The 22,924-nt window shown below is 40.2% G+C and overlaps 1 protein-coding gene across 4 annotated transcripts in view; it reads right to left on the reverse strand.

Annotated features, from left to right (window-relative positions):
- The window catches only part of MAP3K4 (mitogen-activated protein kinase kinase kinase 4), a 74,288-nt gene extending 55,910 nt beyond the window's left edge, over positions 1-18,378 (reverse strand). For 3 of the 4 annotated variants that reach the window (XM_048487728.1, XM_048487721.1, XM_048487702.1), the window contains exon 1: positions 18,120-18,377. In XM_048487728.1, the coding sequence (XP_048343685.1) occupies positions 18,120-18,196 (77 nt within the window). In that variant the 5' untranslated portion in view covers positions 18,197-18,377. Of the gene's footprint in view, positions 1-18,119 lie in introns of all 4 variants that reach the window. The other variant, XM_048487712.1, reaches the window with a different exon arrangement.
- Between the last annotated feature and the right edge of the window lie 4,546 nt (positions 18,379-22,924).

The following is a 22,924-nucleotide window of genomic DNA, read 5'->3' on the forward strand; positions in this document are numbered from 1 at the left end:
AATTCTTGTAGTAAATTGATTTTTGTGTGTGTGTGTTTTTAGTTCCAAGGGATAAGGTATGGAGAAAGTATATTCCTTATTTTAATGGATTTGCATTTTATGAGATTAAAGTTACGTACGAATTTCAATTTTGTAGGGGAAGTCTCTAATAAAAAGCAGAGGGAGGGAGGGAGGGGAGGTTTGATTTTAAAAGTTGTCTCTTTCTTTTTTGTTAGTTTAGAAAGTGTGATGGAAAATAGTTAGCTGAACTATGTATTAGCTAGAAACATTTGATATTATGCAACCAGTATTATTAGGAAGCTGAAGTATGTGAACATGGAGTTTACAGACTTCATCTCCAAAAGGGGGCGTGTCATGGAATGATGCTATCGCTACAGTAAAGGGAAGTCACATATGACTGTGAAAAGCATCTTTGCCTTTTGATCTCCTGGAGGGAGGACAGGAAACTATGCAGAGGTGCTAGGATGAAACTTCAAAGGCCTAAGTTACCTCATGGGCTGAACAGAGTTTTCCTGAGAGGGGAAAAACAAAGGTTTTTGGAATTCCATCTTGAGACGTGGTCAGAGAAGCATCTCTGGGCCATGGATTCCCGGAATGGGGACAAAGAACCAAAAGGAATGTAACCAGTTGAGCGACCTCCGTGAATTTAAGTTTTGTTTCTTTTATTTCTGTTTTTCAATAAAAAATCGTTGAGACTTCAGCTGGTTGGAGTTATTGGAGAAAAGAACCCAGGTTTTACTGAAACAAGTATTGGCTCTCGCAGGCTTGCTTTCGTGATAGAAGGGTTATTGGGATAATTTAGTATTCTTTATGGAATTTATCAATAATTGTAAACTTATCTTATATATATAAGTTTATGGAATATGTACCATTTATTCACCTTCTATTCTAAAATGTATGAGGCATCTAATCTTTTGTTTTTTGTAACTTCTTTATCTAAAAGCATTAAATAAAACATTATATATAATAAAGACATTGCTCTGCTCCAAAAAAAGGGGAGTTTCATTTTTGATTTTAAAGAATATCAGTATATCAATACAGTATTTTATTAATAGGTTTAGCACACACTCTGAATTCCCAGATTTCTTCACTTTTTAAAATCTCTACTTCTCCCTTCATAAAGATATAAGGAGAAAGGGTTATTTCCACAAGAGAAGGAAACAGAAACTTTTTTCTTTAAATGATAGATGGAAATTCAGTGGACGTCCTAAACCTATCGTTATGATGCTACATTGATATATCAATATAAGCATCTACAAAAATAAAAGGTGGGTGCTGTGACGCCACTGAAGATGTCACGAATGACTATAGCACCCTCTCTTGAACATCTTGTTTATTAACACACATGTGGAAAAAATAAACTGACTCCACAACTGTGATACTGCAAAGGAAGGGCAGATGTGCAGAAGAACTGCACCCAAACTTATTCTAATGCTTGTGAATGGGCTGCCAAGGAAATTAGGATCAAGATGAGCACATCAAAAATCCCCAAGTCAAAACATGCATACAATCAATTATGCCTCTAGAAGCCATTTATTCATTACACACATCCTCGCCAGACACACTTACACTCTTACACTTTCTCCACACTTTCAGTGACCTCCTTCTCCCATATGAATGCATGACAAACACACATGCTCAAAACAAAAACATATTAGGCACTAAGCTTCTCTATTTTTTTCTTAACGGCAGGAGTAATAGTTTCACAACTCAGCAGATCAACACCCACCACATTCGGACCTCTGGTTACAGTACCTCTTGGCTATATAATAATGCATCCTAATTTTAAAAAATAAGATTTTTTGGTAAGTCTAAACGAACTCTGGAATGTCTAGGATTTATTTATTTGATTAAAAAGGAAATTTTAGGCCAAGCTATGCTCAAAAGTAAATGTTTGCTGAGTATTTACACAAGCATTTACAATGTGTTAGACATATGAGCTGATTAATTTAGCACAAAATGTATCTTCCTTTGCAAAACAAAATCTCTAAAAGTTATTCTAAATATTTACCATATATAATTCGTAATCTTTGCAGAGTACCTCTATTGACATTTAAAATGTATTACACACTCTAAGCCAAAGGAAACCGATAAAAGAGCAAGAGCTCATTTTATGTCTGAGGAAAAATGAACTGACTTTTAATGTCACCATCTGTCAGGCTAATGAGGAAGGAAGGAACAATCGTCTCCTCTGTCATGGCAAAGTCAGCTCAGAAACGATAAGAATGTAGAAGGATTGTATATTTACAATCTAGAAACAGACTGTCCTGAAAAATAAATGTGTCGTCTCTAAAGAAGCTACTAATGATTACCAGAAAGTGAAATTACATTCAGCATATAGTGTGGGACTTAGCCCAACATACTAGGACAAGTGTACAAAAACACAGGGAATCAGTAGACTACCATGTTATCTCCTACTGTTACTCACCAGGGCAAAATAGTAGTACATTTGGAAACAAGACAACAATTCCTGCCTCTCTCCCTTTGCATGTGGTATGTCTGAATGATTCATACCTGTTTCCCCGAAAATAAGACAGTGTCTTATATTAATTTTTGCTCCCCAAGATGCGCTATGTCTCATTTTCAGGGGATGTCTTCTTTTTCCGCTCCACAGCTGCATGCTCTGGTCGACGGGCATGCTTCCAAACAAAAACTTTGCTACATCTTACTTTCAGGGGATGCTTTATATTTAGCACTTCAGCAAAACCTCTGCTATGTCTTATTTTCAGGGGATGTCTTATTTTAGGGGGAAACAGGGTACTTCCATTTTCAACTTAATTCACATAAACTTAGGGTAGTTTGCTGTCAGACCTATACTATATTATCTGTTAGAACTGGCAGTGGAGAAAAGAGCAGTTAGGTATGATTACAAGGCAAGTCATTAGAAAAAGACATGGCAAGAGAACTAGTAAAAAAAACCTTATGCTTTGCAGCTGATGGCAAGAAAAAATGGAAGAGAACACAGTTTCCACCTAATGCATATCATAAACAAAATGGAGATGACAAGCAATTTATATAAGCAGAGTCACAACTCCGTCCATTACATTTAACAAACTTTGAAGGGGGCAACTCTATTTGGGTCTGCACTGTTAGAAACTTGTGTTCTTTTGATATCACTAGAAAAATAAAGTCCTTTGGCATTTTTGGCAGTTCTTCATAACTCTCACAACCCTCAGAAAATTTAATCAGAACTCTTAGTTCCTTCTAAGTGGAACAATGAGAAACTAATAAATATGATAAATTCTTCACAGTAGATTTTTAATGCAGTTCAGAACTTTAGTAGAAACAACATACAAAAGATTTAATATCACAAGACAAAAGAAACAGACTATTGAAAAAGCCAGTAAAGGAAAGTTTTTTTGTTATCGTGTTAACAGCTTGCATTCTAGGTACATTAACAGTACATTCTAGGTCCTTTCTGTTGTAATTTGGACTTAAAAGTTTTGTTCATTTCTGCCTGTTTCTGTTTAAAATTTTCAAAAGCAAACCATGAAGAATAACTCTCTCTAAGCTAAATAGAGTGGTATATGAACATGAAACCTAGCAAACAGTCAATAAAATTTCCTGGTTTATTGGGGTTTAAAAAAACTAACGAGGTTGGGGGTGGGAGACAGGAAAGTATTCACAGAATTCTGGAATACAAAAGTCATCAGAGGTAGTCCTTTTACGACAATATAAACTGTGAAGAGTTTAAAAGCCAGATAACCCCACCCCAAGCAGTTTCCCCAGTGCCACCACATATCTTATGGTTCTTCCACAAAGGGGAATGTGAAAACAACCCTAGCATAATGCTCTCACTGGAGCTTATAAATGACCCCACTGACCTCCACCAATGATAGAATAGCATACTACCACTGCTCCCATGACTAGAAGCCCACCTATGCAATCAAACATTGTGCACTGATGCAATTATGACACCGTGACATCATGCCATCAGCCTCTCTCTCCCTGTCTCCTGCTTCCCCCTTATCTTTAGGCCCAAGGTCAGCCAGCAAGCAGCCATGGCATGTGTGGAGATCTGAACCTGGGTTCCCATGTCTAAGTTTGGCAAAAGTAGGAAACCAGTCACATAAGCAGTTGGAGCTTTGGATGAACAAGGAATAAAGGGACTGCTAAATGAAGATGGCAGAGAAAAGCAATTAATATTTTGCTTCTGTGTTCACTATAGAAAGTGTGGGGCATGTACCCATGCCACAGCCACTATTTTCTGGATAAGAGTCTGAAGAACTGAGTCAAAATGAGGTGATGTGAGATGAAGTACTAGACGTATTGGGAAAAATAAAAAACAATGTCTCCAGGTCCAAATGTGATACACCTGTAGCCTCTTCCGCACATGCAGAATAATGCACTTTAAATCCACATTCACAATTGTTTGCAAGTGGATTTTCCTATTCCACACAGAAAAATCCAGCTGCAAAGTGCGTTGAAAGTGGATTGAAAATACATTATTCTGCAGAGAGTTAGGAAACTCAAATGTAAGACTGTTGACTGTTGATGTAGCTGTACTCGTGGACTAAAGAGTATCAAACATTATGATTTTTAAAATGGACATGACAGAATGTGAAACAGTGATCACACGCAAAAAGAAACTGTAGCAAGGTAAGTTGAAAAGAAACATGAAATGAGAGAAGAAAATACACAAAACAATACATTAATTAGTAATAGGAACCGTATGGTTTGCTGAAATGAGTTGTGCAGAAACTGGTTGCTCTTTCTTGCCATATATGATAGCAAAAAGGGAGCAAGTACCCATAATATTAGTAACCCCATACCTTTTCCAGGATCAAGAACAAGAAAAGGGATCCACCATGAGGAGACTACACTGTATATGCCAGGAAGGATGTTTAGACAATTATTCTAATGTGAAGTAACAAATTTAAGTTGAATGTGGAAAAAAAACTTATTCATGAAGCAGAAAACACTTTATTATATATCCTTCCTGGTATTCAATTTAGTCTACTCACAGTGGATGCCTTTTCTTTTTCTTGAATTATACCATGTTGTTGTCCTTGCTTGGTACTCCAGAATCAATTCGTTGCCCAAGATTCTGCAGTTCCGGAGACCAGCAGAAAAGCCCACTCAAGAAATCCTTTTCTGGAAAGGGTTATATATTGCCTTCCCAGTTTTCTATCTACAAAATCTTTTTTACTTCTATCCAAGACTGGACTAGAAAATAAAAACATGTATCCTCCCTACTTCCTCTCATGAACAATCAGGATATTTGCATAATGTTGGCACACAAAAAATACTAATAATGAATTTTGAGTAGAAAACTCAGATGTACTTAGGATTGGTAATTCCAGATTGAACAGTTCCTGGAGATTTGAGGGCAGAGCCAGAGGAGGGAAAAGTTTGGGGAGGGAAGGTATATTTGCAATTTCTCTTATAGAAAATGAGCATATGTCTTTTAAATTCCATTAATATGCTCTGTTGTTCAACCAGTAAAAGAAGTTAAGGTTTGATAAGAAAATAAGTATTTACATTTACATTTTTCCTGCTAAAGAAAAAAAAGGAAAAATGGGACTTTTCTCCCCAGCTTCAAAATTTCTAAGTGGGACTATGAAACTCATTCCAATAAGTGGAAATACATTTCTTACTGTGAGTGAAAGAGGCAGAACAGAAAGGATCGGTTACTATCATGCTGGAGGGGGGGGGGTGTTGGGGAGGGGGGTTGAAAGGAAAAATTCCACAATTTTTCCAATTTGAAAAGATGGAATTCAAGCAAATTCTCCAGTGAATTTGAAAGGTGATAATGCAGCAAAAAGAGCATTTATATACAAGAAATGTATAAGCTATTACAGCAATCTGACACAGAAACAGAACAAGCTAAAACATCTATGGTTAGAGGGATGCAACCCCCCCTCCCCCAACTGTAGCTGAGGACAGCCAAACACTTTTTGGGCAAGTTATTACCAGCAGACCCAACCCAACACTCCTTGGGGGACCTATCAGTCTTGTAGGTACACTGGTCCCAGACTGTTAAGGACTTCAAACATCAGCACTAAAACCTTGAATCAAATTCAGTGCTTACGCTTGGAGCCAATGCAGCTGACTGAGCACGAGTCGAACTGGAAGGAGCTATGTAGCAGCATCCTAGACAACTGGAGCTTTCAGATCAGACCCATTGGCAGCCCTGTGTAGATCAAGTTACTATAATCCAATGTGGATTCCATGGATCACTGTAGCGAGGTTAGGACAAGACAGGTAGAGTGCCAACTGTCTGTTCTGGCAGAGGTGAAAAAATGCTAGCTTGGCAACATTTGTGATCTGGGCCTCCAAAGAAAGAAAAGCATCCAGGATCACACCCAGACTCTTGACAGTTGGCTCAGACATTAATTGCACACTGTCAAAAGCCAGGAACTGCCACCCCAACCCAACATCCCCCTGGCCAAGCCACAGGACCACTGTCTTTGTTGGATTCAACTTCAGCAGGCTCTGCTTCATCCATCCCACCAGGCCCCCAAGCAACTGGCCAAATTATATTGGGTAATACTTGGTCAGTCACTCATCAACAGATTCAGTTTTGGGTCATCAGCATACTGGTGACAACCCAGCCCGAAACTCTAGACTAGCTAGGCCAGGGGTAGGGAACCTGCGGCTCTCCAGATGTTCAGGAACTACAATTCCCATCAGCCCCTACCAGCATGGCCAATTGGCCATGCTGACAGAGGCTGATGGGAATTGTAGTTCCTGAACATCTGGAGAGCCGCAGGTTCCCTACCCCTGAGCTAGGCCAAAGGGTGCATATAGAGGTTAAAGAGCATTGGGGAAAGGACTGCTCCTTGGGGGACCCCATATACCAAAGAAGGGTGCAATGAGGTCCTGTCCCCTCAATGCTACCCTCTGACCCTAATCCCAAAGGTAGGAGCCCAGCCATTATAAGGCTGTTCCCCTTATACCAGTGTTGGCAAAATGGTAGGTGAAAAGATTGTGGCTGACAAGGTCACTGGGAAAGTAAACTAACAGAGTATGAAGTAAAGGTAAAATTAATTAACTATGTGAATAAAAGACCAATCAAATGATTTCAAGATAAATGAAAGGCATAATATTTATATTACTCCAGGAGGACACCATGAGGCAAATATTAACCTTTACATTTTATTTTGTTCTGTAATTGATAGTTACTCATTCTGTTTTAACAATTTTAGGTTCAGAACATATTCCAATTATGCAAAGTAAATTAATAATGCAACTTGATACAATTCAGTAGGGCAAATAATGACAACCAATCAATTATAAATATATCTCATCTGCTCACAGATATACAATCTTCCATTGGTCTTAGCCTTTTTCTTCATCACAGAAAAAGCATGAACTGCATTCCACACGTACCAATACTGCCTGATTACATAACAATATAATCAACCTTGACACTGAAAACATTAATTAACATACAAGAAAACAGCTGAGTTAGCTAGCCATTGCAAACTAATCCCTTTTGCTATAAATGATATGAATGCCAAACTCATACCACACTCTGTGCATTTCTAACATTGAAGACAGCCACTCATTCATCTAATATGCATGCACAGCAAGCCACAATGTAAAGAAACAATGGATGCATGGAAAGTAAGAAAGCTGTAGAATTCATTTTGGCTTAAGTTAATTTTCCATTTGGAAATATGACCTGCAGCAGATCATGAGGCTTTCACTAATCATGTGTTGTTATATTCTGAATAAATTAACATGAGAAGCATGTTAAAGTTATGTAATCTACATATGTTTAATTTCCTGGAACAATTTTCAATAAATCAGAGCCTGGCTTAATTTTGCCCAGCAGCAAATAAGAGTAATAAACTAGCCTCTAGGAATTTCACCAAGTGGTACAAAGACTGCATAATGGTTCTAATCCATCCCATTCGTAACTTGCCCATTCATTCGAGGCAATACATAACAAAGGAAAGATGGTTATAAGCAACCAGGTGCAAGTTAAGCTGATATCCTGTGCTCCAATTCCAAAATCCAGAAGAAAGAATAGGACAGATGGCTAATGACCTTCTTTATTCCCTTATTAAATATTGCAAGACAATACATAATATAATAGCTTAGGTCAGGACAAATGCTTAAAGTAGTAAAGTCAGTGGAAGCAGAGCCTCATATACACAATAATCATGTAAGCATTCACATCAGTTATTTTCTGTTTCCAGCATAGTGATCATATTCTATTGCTAAAGGAGTGAAGTCTGGTAATACAAATGCCAATGCAATAAAGGTCAACTGGTTTCATGTATAGTAATATTCTCTTATGGTTGCTTCCTCACATTAAATGCATTTGGTTCTCCTCTTGTGCATTTCTTTCATTTATCCTGTGCGTATATTTCACTTCCTTGAGAAATCCCTTGAGGAAACTATCATATGAAGTAAGTTACAAAAGGAAGTGGCAACTCTATGCATTGCAGTACCTTCCTGTGATATTTGACTGTGCAAACATTACTGGCAATATAATAGTGCTATAACCATTGTAAAGTAATTCTCTGGAAGTAAGGCAAGGAGTGTTCGTGTTTACAACAATTCATTATTACAGCTTTTATAAAGATAATCCTTCCTACCAGAAAAAAAAAATTCTGGGAGTAAACCCACATCAAACAGTGTGCTTATCTGTATATGATGGTCTCTGACTGTAATCGAAATAAATACTGGGAGTAAACCCCACTGAATACAACAAGATTTTCTTCTGAGTAGAACTGCTTAGAATTGATCCCTTCAGCGTGTTCATTCACTCCGTGCAAAAGTCATGGCTGTACTAGCTGTTTACTACACATCCATGTGAGAGGTAATTTGCATACTAAGCAGTACAAGTCATAAATATGAAATGAAGTACAGTCCCACCCCTAACTATGCTCACCCAGTGATGTCACATTTACTATTGGGGGTAAAAAATAAAGAGTGACAAAGCCTGAATTAAAGTAGTGAAGCATTTTCACTACAAACTCATACCTCTCAACTAAATTCTTCAACATTGTGTCAGCTAGCTTTTGATCAGGTACAGAATTCAACAAATAACAAAACTGCAACAGAATGCTTCAACAACAGTACAATCTGATAAGTTATTAAATTCCCACACTATGGTTGCAGTGACAGACAACTATGGAGTTCCCTTTCACCCTCTCACCAGACAGTTGTAAGCACAATTTTCAAGCACTAAAAATATTCCATACATTATATTGTAAAACATGTATTAATAGAATTTTAGCTTCTGTGGTTCATAATTATGCCAAAACAAACGGGGAACAAAACTTGGGGGGGGGGGGAATCCCATCCTTCCCACTGCTAAGCTGGAGTGAGTCAAGGCTCAAACACTCCCCTTAGAGCCCAGATGCATCAGCATCTGGGAGCTGCTCCAAGCCTCAACTGGTTCTGCGGTCCTGTTGCTGCTGGAGCCAGAACCATAATCCCAGAACTCTCTACCTCAGCCAGGTCCAGAAATGCTCCCAGTATGCACCACAGCTGTAGTCATGTCCAGAAAAGCTCTCAGCATTCACCACCACCATGGTCAAGCATGGAGCAGCTCCTGATGTCCACTGCCATCACAGCCAGGCTTCATGTCTCTGCCCCAGCTGCCCACTGAGCTCCAACACAGCTCTCAATTGCCCCTATAGAAGTAAGTAGCTGTGCTGTCTGCACATGCACAGAAAATTCCTTTTCAAATTTTTTTTTAAATTAATTTGGGAGCAATTAAACATTTCAGATTTTTTTCTGGGCCCTTCCCCCAAGTTAGCAAAAAGAAGAAGAGTTTGGATTTATACCCCGTCTTTCTGTCCAGTAAGGAGACTCAAGGTGGCTTACAAACTCCCTTCCCTTCCTCTCCCCACAACAGACACCTTGTCAGGCAGGTGGGGCTGAGAGAGTTCTGAAGAACTGTGACTAACCCAAGGTCACCCAGTAGGAATGTAGGAGTGCGGAAACACATCTGGTTCATTAGATAAGCCTCCGCCGCTCAGGTGGAGGAGTGGGGAATCAAACCCGGTTCTCCAGATTAGAATCCACCTGCTCTTAACCACCTGGCTCTCCACTGAAAGGTTTCTTCAGAGATTTTGTGAGCCCCTCTTTTTTATTTTGGTTTGCTTTGTTGCTTGTTAATCAAGAAATTAATGGATTCATATCATCCACTTTATAAAATATTCCATGGTATATCTCTTCCCACAAAAACTTGGGCAGTTTTATTTTGCAGTTCTATCACTATGATAGTAAAACACACACTTTTTTTCATTTGTATCAGTATTCTCCACAGAAATATAACCACTGAGTATCAGAGTGGATAAAAATCAATACTAAAAAAAAATTAAAAATCAGATTTTTAAAATTTAAATTGGGCTTTTTAAATAAAAGGCATTTTGAAGAAAAAATCTATCTAAAGATAGACAGATCCAATTAAGATACACTATAATCCAAAAGTTATTCATCTTGAAATAAGGATTAATGTTTAATTGTGTAAAATGAGACTGAATATTCACTCAATTTAATTTATTTTTTTGGTAAAGGAATTCACAATGTTCCAGAGGTTTCTGTAAGATTGTTTTGGGCAGACTTTCTGTACTATCACACATGCTTGGTTTTGCAATTCTCAAAACTGACTGCGCATCTGCAGAGATGACATGACTCTTCTTCACAGTAAAAATGTTATAAAATAAACATACAGAGTTGTAAAAAAGACTTTAATCCCACTGTTCATTTGCAAATCAACGGACACAGAATCCCTTACCTCTTAAGTGCTAAATTTAAAGAAGTTCAATGAACAGAAGATTGTTTGGAGTGAAATAGATCTGAAAAGAGCTAAGTGTGAGGAAGAAGGGGCAATCAGTAAAAATGAAAGTGAAACCTTTGAGCAGACTATTCCACAAGTCTAGGGATCTTTGTATGTATACCTATCATATTAATCTCTTCCTAGAGGAGAAAATCGAAAATGGCAGCAGACCATGAAAAATAACAAGTTTGGGAATATTTTAATTATGTTTCTGTACCTATGGGAAAGACAAGCATTATTCTAAAAAGGAAACCTTAATGTAGTTGTAAATAAAGATTATACCAGCAAGAATGAGTTTTTTATGTAGAAAACAATTATTTAAATCATGATTTAAATTGATTTGATTTAAACCAAGTGCATCTTGCTCAGTATTCAATCAAATGCTATCTGTATTTTTCACATTCTGAAAATATTTCTACATGCACTTGATGCATGTCCAGGCTGCAGTACTGACTTCCACTGGATTCATTGGACTCCAAATTCTTATTAACTAAATCATCAACAGATTTTTTGCCATCAATTCATACCTGACATTACAAACCCATGGGTTTTTCAATGCAAGAGACATTCAGAGGCGGTTTGCCACTGCCTGCCACTGGGCAGTGACCCTGGCATTCCTTGGTGGTCCCCCATCCAAATACTAACCAGGGCCAACACTGCTTAGCTTCCAAGGTCTGATAAGATCTGGCTAGCCTGAGTGATCCAGGTCAGGGCTGCCCACATACGCCATAAAAGAATACTTGGAATTATCTGTGAAGCAACCAATATGCAGCTATTATGCTGAGACTATGTTTTGTTTGGCAACAACTCTTTGATCTGCTGTATCATTTAGTTCCACCCCATGTTCAGTCACATTAGTGAGCTCTGCTGTGCAAGAACTGGGAATGGACCTTACACAGCATAGGTGAACTGAATACCAGGGATGTGCGGCAGAAATTTTTTTCCAATGCTATAGTTTCCTGTGCAAAATCTTCCACCCCACATAAGTAAATATAGTCTGCTTATCTATAGTTGTCAGGTCTACTGTGCTGCAAATAGATGAGCTAAATGTAGGATATGCGTTATATGTGGTATGGTTACCTCCTTTTGTTAACAATATCTAAATTTTGCTAATGTTATTTAAATTATTTTTTCGAATTGAAAATTTTTCCAATTCAAACTTTCCTAGAAAACCTGAATCACTATTGAATACTACAATTCGGGATCACGCAAGCAAACTGTGTTCCATGGAACTTCCAAGGGTATACCTGGGTATACCATTAGAAAGGGAAGGTAATATGACAGCCCCACCTCCTTTAACTTCTGCCTCAGATTGCATTCATTTTCTTAGAACTCAGGGATCCTCTGAGAACTAAACCGACCTATTTGCTTTTCCTGAATCCTGTGCATGAACAAGATCTAGGGGGATGAGTTGACTGCAAGGTGAATATGAGCAATCACTGTGATGAAGTGGCAAAAAAGACTAATGAGGTCTTAGGGTGTATCAACAAGGTCATAACATCCCAACTGCAAGTTACCATAGCCCCACTATACACTGCATGGCCCGGGCTGCACCTGGAGTATTGTGTGCAGTTCTGAAGGCCTTACTTCAAAAAGAATGTGGACAGAATGGAGCATGTGCAAAGGAGAGTGAAGAGTATGATCAGGGGCCTGGAGACCAAGCCCGATAAGGGAAGATTAAGGGTCTTGAGAATGGCTAGTCTGTAAAAAAGGACGTTAACAAAGGGGAGGACACGGCTGCTCTCTTTATGTATTTGAAAGGCTATCACTTAGAGAAGGGCAGGGAGCTGTTCCTGCTGGCAGCAGAGGACCGGGCTCACAATAATGGGTATAAATTACAGGTGGAAAAATACCAGCTGGACATTAGGTAAACATTTTACAGTAAGAATAATTCAGCATTGGAATCAGCTGCCTATGGAGGTGTGAGCTCCTCCTCTCTGGCAGTCTTCAAGCAGGATGAACACTTGTCAGGTATGCTGTAGAATGATCCTGCATAGAGCAGGAGATTGGACTAAATGGTCTGTATGGTCCATTCCAACTCTATGATCTACAGTAAATTCAGGACAGAAAGATTAAAATATTTCTTGACACCATGCAAAATTAGCTTATGTAGATGGAAACACTATATGAGCAAATGACTTTAACAGCCAATGAGATAAAACTGTGGAGCAGAGGCACATTGATTGGTAATAGCAATTACAGTTAAATGGAAGCTCTGCATTCAAAGGCAACACAAGTTGCTGGAGCAAACAACGTTGTCATTAAGCCTGTTTATTATTTACCAAAATAACGGGCCAACTGGAAACAGGATGCTAGACTAGATGGGCTCTTAGTCTGATTCAACAGAACTCTTCGCAGATTTTTCACTTGGCATGAAGTTCTAAGAACAGCCACATTCCACTAGTGATGGTGTAACAAAGGATGTGTGTGTGTGTTTGTAGTCAAGATTTTCAGAAACAAGAAGAATTAACCAGGTCTTCACCACTAACGTTACTATAAACATGTTCCGCATAAACATGCTAGTTCAGTCAGTTGAGGTGCAGCAGTTGAGAAGATTGTATGCTTTCGCATTAGAATATAGTCCCAAATATGAGAATTTTCATTCATTTTCATGCACTGCCTTTATCAAAACCATTATTTTGTGCATTACTGAACATAGTACTTTGATACAGAAGCATTTATGTCAAAATGTATTTTTGCTTTCAAACGGACAGAGGCAGCAGGGCTAGGCAGGCACTAGGCCCCAGGCAGAGCATTCTACAATAAAGAAGATCATTTGTTCTGTGCCAGAGGAATGTACAATCTACTGTCATCTTTTTATGGAACAGAGTAAAAGTGCAGATTTACTCTGTTCTAGTCTAAGTCCTTGTTGATCAGAAGATTTATACTAGACTACAGTGCAATCACAGGATTGCATTTTAAGATTCCTTTCCTAGTACACACACTTGGAAGTAAATTATACTGCACTCAGTAGGACTTCTTTGTGAATAAACATGCTTAGGATTGAGCTACATAGTACAAAAGCAATTGATAACTCCACAACTGCTAAAGCTAAGGATGGGATCAAAATTGCTGCATTGTGTAAAAAGATTAGACTTATTAAAACCTACTTATATGATCATACTGTGTAAAATCAACATCCTTCAAGAACCCGGCAGTATAAAACAAGCTTCCCATGTTCATAACAAGCCATATATTAAATGTTTTGAACACAGGCACAGACTTTTTTTGACACACTTATTCATTTAAACATACTTTCTCATGCAAAGGTTTAGATTCTGCATTGTGGTTCAGAAGCTGGGAAGAAACCAACTCTCAACTTTTCCAAGCACTTGCATTCAGACATCATGACAAGCCAGAATTAGTCAAAAGACTTCTGAAGCATTAACATCTTCAACCACACCATGCACATGAAAGGAGGGAGGAAGCATGCAAGCATGACTATTCATCAGGTTTGTGCCTCACAAGTTCATGACACCTTAACAGTGTCACTGTTTTAATTATTTTGCCTGTTATGAGACATCTAGCTTAGGGGTTTTATAGTAAAGTGACATTACAATACTCAAAGTAAGATCAGGATATTTTAAATCAACAACACATAAAGGGGGACTCTCAGGGACTCTTTATCTGAGAGTCCATAGTGAGCCTTGACAGATTTGTTCTTGCCACTTTCCTGCCCTACAACAATATGCAGTAGCCCCTTTCTTCTAGATCCTATGTGAGACTTAGGCTAAGTCCTGCTTTCTCATTGGCTCCTCTCTTCTGTGTCTCGGCCACATTTCCTTAGAATTTGCCTTTGAGTCCTTGTCCATCACGTACCATTAAGGCAAACAGTTGTTTGGCTGGACTCCCTAGAACTCCTGCCTCTCTCCCTCTTTGACACTCAGTTTCTCATGACCATAAATAATATAAAATGTCTTTACTGCTTCTTGTCCGAATTCCCATCTCCTTTGCCCTTTCAGCTACTCTTCTTTCACTGGTTCTTCTCAACCCTTTGTGCCTTCCCTGAACCCTTCCTTAAGTCATCTCGCTCCTTTCCTGCACCCCAGGACCGATTTCTACTCCTCAGATGTTTGTGCAAAGGTAGTTCTGTCTGAAGGGCCTGTGTGAAGTTTTAATTCCAGGCAAACTGAAAACTTTACTTTTAATCACAGAAGGTAGACCACAAATATTCTGAGAGCACTGTTCCCCAAACACACTGGCTCAGTCAGTAAGTGTTAGATGCTTTGCTGCCACAAATAGAATTCAGCAAATTCCAGTCCTTTATATCTTCCTTTGGGGTGCTTATCAATGGTGACTTTCATTATTGTTATTACAAGAAGAATCTTATAAATGTAAATTCAGCTTTCCTTTCCAGCTGCTGAAATGGTGCTTCTTCATCTGTAATCCATACTTTTTACTGCTAGTTGTTTAAAGGGAGGCATTTCCTGAATGCCTTACAGTGAGAAGTAAAATGAATCAACAGGATGTTATCTAAGCAAGAGAAATAATTACTTGGGAATTACTAAGAGTTATGCTGTAGTACGACAGTCAGCTGGAAATCTGAAGGTATTACACCTATGAAACTATTTCAGTCCCATTTCTAAAGGCCAATTCCAACTAGTAATGATGTAGTTGTCCGTTCAGCAATGCAAGATGCACCAATCACCATAAGTGGTCAGCATATAAATAAGAAGACCATTCAGGCAATTAACCCCACTACATACACCAAACTTCAGTTTAAATTTATTAAGCTTCAGCAGGCCTACCTGATCCTAGGATTAAAAATGAAGGTTCATCTCCCTACTGATGCACAAACACTGTTGCAAACCACTGTCATCCAGCTTATTCAGGGGTTAGTGCAAGGTAAGAACGCAGGGCACTGTCCCAAGAAACCGGAAGGGGGAAAAAACCTAAAAGAAACAGTATGAGAGTCCATACTTTCAGAGGAAGCATTTAGGTTCTAGTTGTTCACAGCACCAGCAGCACCCCCAACAGAAAGCAAGCACAGGGTCAATTTGGCCTTGAAAACTAAACACCACAATGGTATTGTCAACAATTTTCACTATCACTGGCAGTGGCTTATTTATGGTGGGCGGGGGGGGGGTCATCAGACCCAGGCGCATCAAGTGGTGGCGCATTTTCTGCAGCTCGCAGATGAACTCCCTGCCACCACACAGAACTCCCCTCACTGCCCCCACAACTACAACTCCCCCCCCAAAACAAACAAAAAACCCAAACCTTTTCCTCTGAGCATCACCAGCTGGCAACACACTAGCGGTGGGCAGGCACTGCCCTTAGTGTGCTGCCAATTGGTGCCACTTGGACGGAGCAGAAGAAAAGGTTTGGGGGGGGTTGCTGGGGGGATGGAACAAATACAGGGGGAAGGCAGGAGTTCAGGAAGTGGCGGTGGGGGGATGGAGGGGCAGGAGTTCAGGACGTGGCGGTGGGGTGGCAGGATGGGGGATTCTGGCAGGAGCTGGCCATGGTATGCCACTGTTCACTGGGTTGTCTCATTTTTCAAGCATAACACTACATTGTATTTTGGATGTTTCTCCTCCTATATGAAACTGTGTGAGGACAGCAAACTGTTATTCAAACTTGAAATGTACAACTGTGATCTGAATGCATATACTACATTTCATTCTAATACCTCAGCAGTGAAAGAAGTGGATCACACTACAAACAAACTTATGAACAAGTAGAATACTGAATGGGATAGTTAAATAATTTAATCTATTATATTTATGGTGCCATAACTTATTTGGGAACAACTTGGATGTGAACAGATCCAGGAAGCAGTGTGTGTGTGTGTGTGGGGGGGGGGGTCTTAACAGTAACACTTTTACATAACTTGTTTCTTCGGAGGATTCCATCTGTCATGTCACTTATAAGTGCAGCAGAAGAAGAAAGATAATAACTGAGGTGATTGGATTTTATGAGGCAGCCCACAAGATCACTGTTGGAAATATCCAAACTACAACAGCTAGCTCCATTCTGATCTAGCAACAGAAGAAGGCTCATGACACAATACATTTACAGTTGACCCTTGCAGGGGTTAGGGGCATGGAGCCCACTGCGATCTGGATAACCATATAAAACTCGAGATCAAAAATCACTGCAAGATGTCGCGTGAGAGATTGCCATAAACATGTCTTGAGCCACAGTTCTTTTACTACAAATTTAATGTTGAGGAAAAAAATGTGTAGCTGTTCATTTATGTTATTAAACAGCTATGTCATTAAAATTCCCATTTACAGTACTTTCTCATGCCGACCCGTGATAAATCAAAACAGTAATCAAGTGACAGTTGCCCCTCCTGATTTTGTAAGAGGAATCAATGGGCAAAGACCACGGTAGTCTTTTTTAATTTGAAAATAAAAAGCCATCTATAAAATACACCTCTTTCCCTATGCACAGTTTTTCTTTCCCAATTAGCCTGAAACTGAGCACCAAGTTCTGTTTTGTTAAGATAATGAAACTGAAAAATGCAACATCAATGCTTTAATGATCGCATAAACACAAACTTTTTAAAAAGTTGCACAATCAAACTACTGTTATCCCTGCAACTGCAGCAACCATCTGCCACAACCATCAGAAAATTATTGTCTTCACAACTTTCTCTTCTGGAGAAGAAAAGGATGAAGCAGCAACAAAGCCCACAAGAGGTCTCTCACAGAAGGGAGAAACTTAGGTTACAATCCAAAACACATTTTATTCCAACAGACCCAAATGTACTGGGATTTACTCTTGGGTATGAATAACACCAAGTTATCCCGCATTAAAAAAATGTTTTCACTTGTGCCGCAGATGAAGATGTTCAAAAGTTTCTTCTGGAGCCAGGAAGAAACAGTGCAGCACACAACGTGTCTGGAACAGTTTGATGTTTTAACAACCGTTCCTTAAACCCAAACACAGTTTTCCAGATTCTCGTTTGCACCATAACATTCAAAGGTCTGAAACATGCTTCGTTGTATCTTCTTTTTGCAAGGACTGCCGTCTGAGCCCAAGAACGAAACTTGTGAGGCAGCAGTCCAATCCTTCCAAAACTAATGGGACTGCTAGCAAGTCAAACGGGTGGTGTGCTGCAGCCTGCGGGTGAGAAGCCGATGCTATAAGCACTGATGATGATGAAGCCTGGTCTCAAACAACAAGCCACCTTCGCTCATTTGTCCAGCCAAACCCGCATCCACAAAAAAAGACGCCTGCAAAAGTAGCCGGGCAGGCGGAAGCTGCATCAGAAGAGCCTATTATTGTCAAGGGAAGGCAGCCTCCTAAATGAGCAAAGACCTCAGGGCAGCTGCAAACGGAAGCGGGACCAGGAGGGGAGAAACAATTTGACATTCCCTCTCCGCCCTCTTTCCCTTACTATCAATGCATTATCAATGTATCTGACCTGCTGGCCGCAGAGCTGCGCTCCGGCTCCTCCATAGCTCTGGCAGCAGCGGAGGCGGGGACCGTGGCGTCTCTCATGCGTGCATCGGGGCGGGCATCACGTCGGCGGGACCCCTTCTGCAGCCCCGGTCAGCGACGAGACGGAAGGGCCGCGGATGAGGTCCGGAAGCGGGGGCCTGCGAGTGTCGCCAACTACCCTGCTGCAGCAACCCGGCCGCGCAGAGCCAGCCGGGCGGCCGCCATCTTGGAAAGAGGCTCCGAGAGGAGCGAAGCCGGGAGCATTGGTAGTACGGGGAGCGTCGAGGGACAAAAGCGAGCCACAGGCCTTCTCGCCCGCTCCTCCGGGGAAAGGAGTGGAGCGGCGCCCGGAAGGGAGGGGAAGAGGCGAGCCGAAAGTCGGGTCTGTTTGCAGCTGCTGAAGAGGAGAGGCGGTCCTCAGAAGAAAAAGAAGGGCGGGACGAAGGGAGGACTGCAATTGCACTCCTATCGGGATTCCTCTCTCTTCCAGCTCATGATTCAGCTTGTCGTGCGTCATTTCTACAGTGTGGCTGTTATTATAGCATCACCAGTCTCGCATACTGGTGGCATATCTCATCCTGCAGAGAAAGCTCTCGGGGTTACCTCAGCGTGAAGAAAAGCGATTAAACGCTGGGAGTGGGGATTGAGTAATGACGATGGCCGGTGCGATGCTCAAAGGAATTGCATTGAAAGTCTCCTTCCCATAATCCCAGCACTGAACCAAAATAATCCAGAGAAGCTCTCTTAAGAATGTTAACAACTATATTCCTGAAATTCTTTTTCACACACAGTGCTTCTTTATGGAGCTGCACACATGTATGTATCTCATAAGGAACAGGGACTGCTTGGTTATTCGCAATAAAAAGAACAATCTATCTGATCAATATCTGCATAACTGGCACAAAAAAGGAAGGAAAAATGCCAAAGTGATATATACAAATAAACATGTATTCAGTAATAGAAGAACAATTCCCGCTAATATGAAATACAACAGTGTGAACCAATACAACTTAATAAAAGTGAATATGTACAACCCCCCAACATAACAAATAAATACATAGAAAAATACTTTTGATATTGTGAATTGCAGTCAAATCCAACAGGCAAATATAATATAATTTCAATGTTCAAATTTATTCATGAGGTAATCTGCATACTCTCGTACTCTATAGCTAACCTTAAAGAGAAAATGCTGGAAAAAATTTAAAAATTACCAATGAACTGTAATCAGAAATTCAACAGATGAGTGTAATCCAATGTTAGTATCCAACTCCAGTAATGTGACTTTTTCTTCATAATTTTATTTCATCCACGGAGAAGGACTCGATATGTATCCATAGACAGCAGACAGAAATCCAACAAGTAAATGCAAAGCAATATTTATCTCTGACGCTGATCACTGAATAGTCTTCTTTTCTCTAATAGAATGACGCATAGTCGAGTCATCTTCTGAAAGCTGAAAGTCTTGGAACCAACGAAGTCTGCAAAGCCATTTACTCAAATTATTTGCAGAAACAAAAACCATCAGTGGAGCATCAGTGGAATAGTGCTAGCCGTGGAATAATACTAGCTACTTTCGGCATGTCCTTCATCAGTTTCCACCTCATTCAAATCCACATCAATTTATGAGAATTAATTCCTCTTATCCATATCTCCATGAAGAAAAACAGCAAAAAGCTCAACCTTGATAATACATAGGCAAATGCTTGTATATTCCCCAGATGTGGCATGCAGACTAGGAAAAGCCAGCATCCCTCAGAAAGATTATTTGGTTCGCACTCCAGAATCAGGCATCGTACATGTTGCAATTTTTAAAAATTGGAGACAAAAACCCATTCTACATCTTTTCACTTTCGGTCTAGTTTCTCCAGGACAGCTTTACTTTTCCCCTTGCTAATACACGCTAAACCAAAGGTGGGACTTTCTCACATAGTACTACTATCAACATTGTGGAGACAAACCACAGCAGGCTAAGAATAAACATTATGCAAAGAAAATGACTGTTTCCGAATCTGTCAGTATTTTCTAGTAATTTCTCCTCACTCAAGTAAATGGCACTGGATTGTTACAGTATTAGTCCCAGAGTTTGAATGGTAAATGTTATGTGAAGTGATAACTTTACACCGTGGGAGCTTTGTCAGTGAAGTCAAATGTAGGGTTGTAGCATCCAAAATTGGCAGTTCACCAGTAGAAATTAGTATCATCAACAATTTTGCCTTTCTTGCTTTGTATTAAACTCACTAAGCAATTATGTACTTAAACAAAATCCTTGCTTTGGTGTTGTCATACTTCTCCGTCCCTTGCCCAATACAACTTCTTTATCCCTGCATATTGATGATCTAATACCTGTAAAAGCTACTCAAGCCCATGAAAGATTTCTAAGAATCAAGGCATGACATCAGCTTGTAAATAGTGATTGTCAGTGGTAAGAATCTCTTCTGGATGACTAGGAGCATTACAAAAGTTAATGGCTTTCTTTAGGTCACAAATGACCAATATTTGTGGGTAAGCTATTAAACATATTGTGGTCTAGTAATGTCTATGGAATTATTTGCAAGTGTGATGAAATATGGCTTAACCAAGAAGATAGCATTAACTACCTGTTTATACAGTTACTACAACTGATTTCTTCTGTAAAATCTGATTTCTGACTAAATATACATTTTGCAGGTTTAAGTTTATATAATTTCTACCCCACCTTTCTCCTCAGTGGGGACTCACAACAGTTTCCATCACATTTATAGTCTGCACCCTCTCCTCAACAGAGGATGTGGGGTGCTTCACAGCATACACAAACACAGCACTAAAACTTACATAGATAATAAAACCTATAAATATAATGAAACAAATTTTAGATAAAATACATTCAGTCATCAGCTCTGAAAACAAACCTGGACAGTAAGAAAGCTCACCCATCCTATTGGTTAATTAAATGCTACACAAAACAAGGCAGCCTTACATGCCCAATGGAATCCTAATAGATCCCTCCAGGCACAAACCTGGTTCCTGAGAGCAGGGGCAGTCACTCAGAAGGCCCTTGCCCTAGTGCTGTGGTGGCAAACCTATGAACATCTGGAGTGTCATAGGTTCGCCACCACTGCCTAGTCCTAGTGGATGATAAATAGGCTATTCATGGACCAGGCACTTGCAGCACGCTCCATGATGAAGACTGAAAAGAAAGGAGGGGGGGGAGCATAATATTGGGAGAGGCAATTTCAAAGGTTTAAGGATCCTAGACCAGTTAGGGCTTTATAAGTAAAATCAGCACCTTGAATTAACATCTGGAACTAATTGGAAACCAATGCAGCTGCCAAAAGATTGGAACTATATGAGCTGACCAGGAAGACCTAGTCGGCAATCTGGCTGCTGCAGTCTGGACCAGTTGTAATTTCCAAAGCATCTTCAAGTTAATCTTATGAAGAGCTCATTACAGTAGGCTAATCTGGAAATGACCATTGTTTGGTTCACACTGGCAAAGTCTGAACGAGATAAATAAGGAGCCAGTTGGCAGGCAAAGTATAAATGGTAAAGTGCTGCCTTTGTCACTACGACTACTTGTGGGATGAGCTACATTCGCAGGCTCTTGGTGGAGTCCACTGACATCAGGTGGGCCCATTGAGCACCAGTAAAGAGTTCCTGACCCACCCAGTCACATGACCTCTGTTTCTGAAGAATTCAACTTCAGTCAGCTCTTTCCTGGCCAATCCATCATGGCATCCAGGCATGAGAACAAGCCTCAGATTCCTGTCATCAGTGTATTGGTGACACCCAAACTGGAACCTTTTGACAATCTCCACCAGAGGGCACATACAGATGTTAAACAACATTAGGGCAAGTAGAACCCCTATGGGACCCCACAACAGAGCCTGAGGAGATGACACCTTTTCCTTTGATAACAACCCTCCGTGAATATCCCTGGAGGAATGAGAACAACCTCAAGGCAGTGCCCCTACCCTCAGAGCGACAGGCTCATTAGTATACCAAACTATCAGGAAAGTCCAAGGGCATAGAAGGTATTGGGGAACAATTCAGTTGATACTCTCTTGAAAACTTTTATTCCTGGTCTTAGTCAGCTCATTGAGAGAACTGCTCAATAAATCCAGCAAAGCATTCTGGAACACAAACAGATTCATTAGTCTCCATAGGCTGGCATAAATAGGCTTGCCACACCTGAAGGGATAGGAAGGTAGTTTCAATCCCAGGGGCCTATGTACAGCAAATGGCACCCAAGGCAAGTTCTCAAACTTCACACACGCACACCCCACACACACACTTCTTGTGATATGGGGGTTACGCCGCTATTGATACACCCTAAGATCGCATTAGCCTTTTTTGTCACTGCATCACACTAATACTCATATTTAACTTAATGTCCACCCATACCCCAAGATCTTGTCACACATTACTACTCAGTAGTGTATTCTCCATCCAAAGAGAAAGGGGGGGAAGGAAGGAAGGAAGGAAGGAAGGAAGGAAGGAAGGAAGGAAGGAAGGAAGGAAGGAAGGAAGGAAGGAAGGAAGGAAGGAAGGAAGGAAGGAAGGAAGGAAGGAAGGAAGGAAGAGAAATTGGGCAGAAAGGGAGAGGAAAGAGGAAAGTGTGGGAAATTGGGGAGAGAAACAGGAGAAAGGGAGAGAAAAGGGGGAGGAGAGAAAGGGGGAAGAGAGAAAGATCTAGTCAGAAATCTTGCTTCTGCATTCTGGACTAGTTGTAATTAGGGTTGCCAGGGACAGAAAGAGAAAACTATTACTGAATTTTTAAATTGTGTTTTGTAAGCCACTTTGAGCTAT

This window comes from Sphaerodactylus townsendi, linkage group LG01 (genome assembly GCF_021028975.2).
Source record: "Sphaerodactylus townsendi isolate TG3544 linkage group LG01, MPM_Stown_v2.3, whole genome shotgun sequence".
NCBI classification, from domain to species: domain Eukaryota; kingdom Metazoa; phylum Chordata; class Lepidosauria; order Squamata; family Sphaerodactylidae; genus Sphaerodactylus; species Sphaerodactylus townsendi.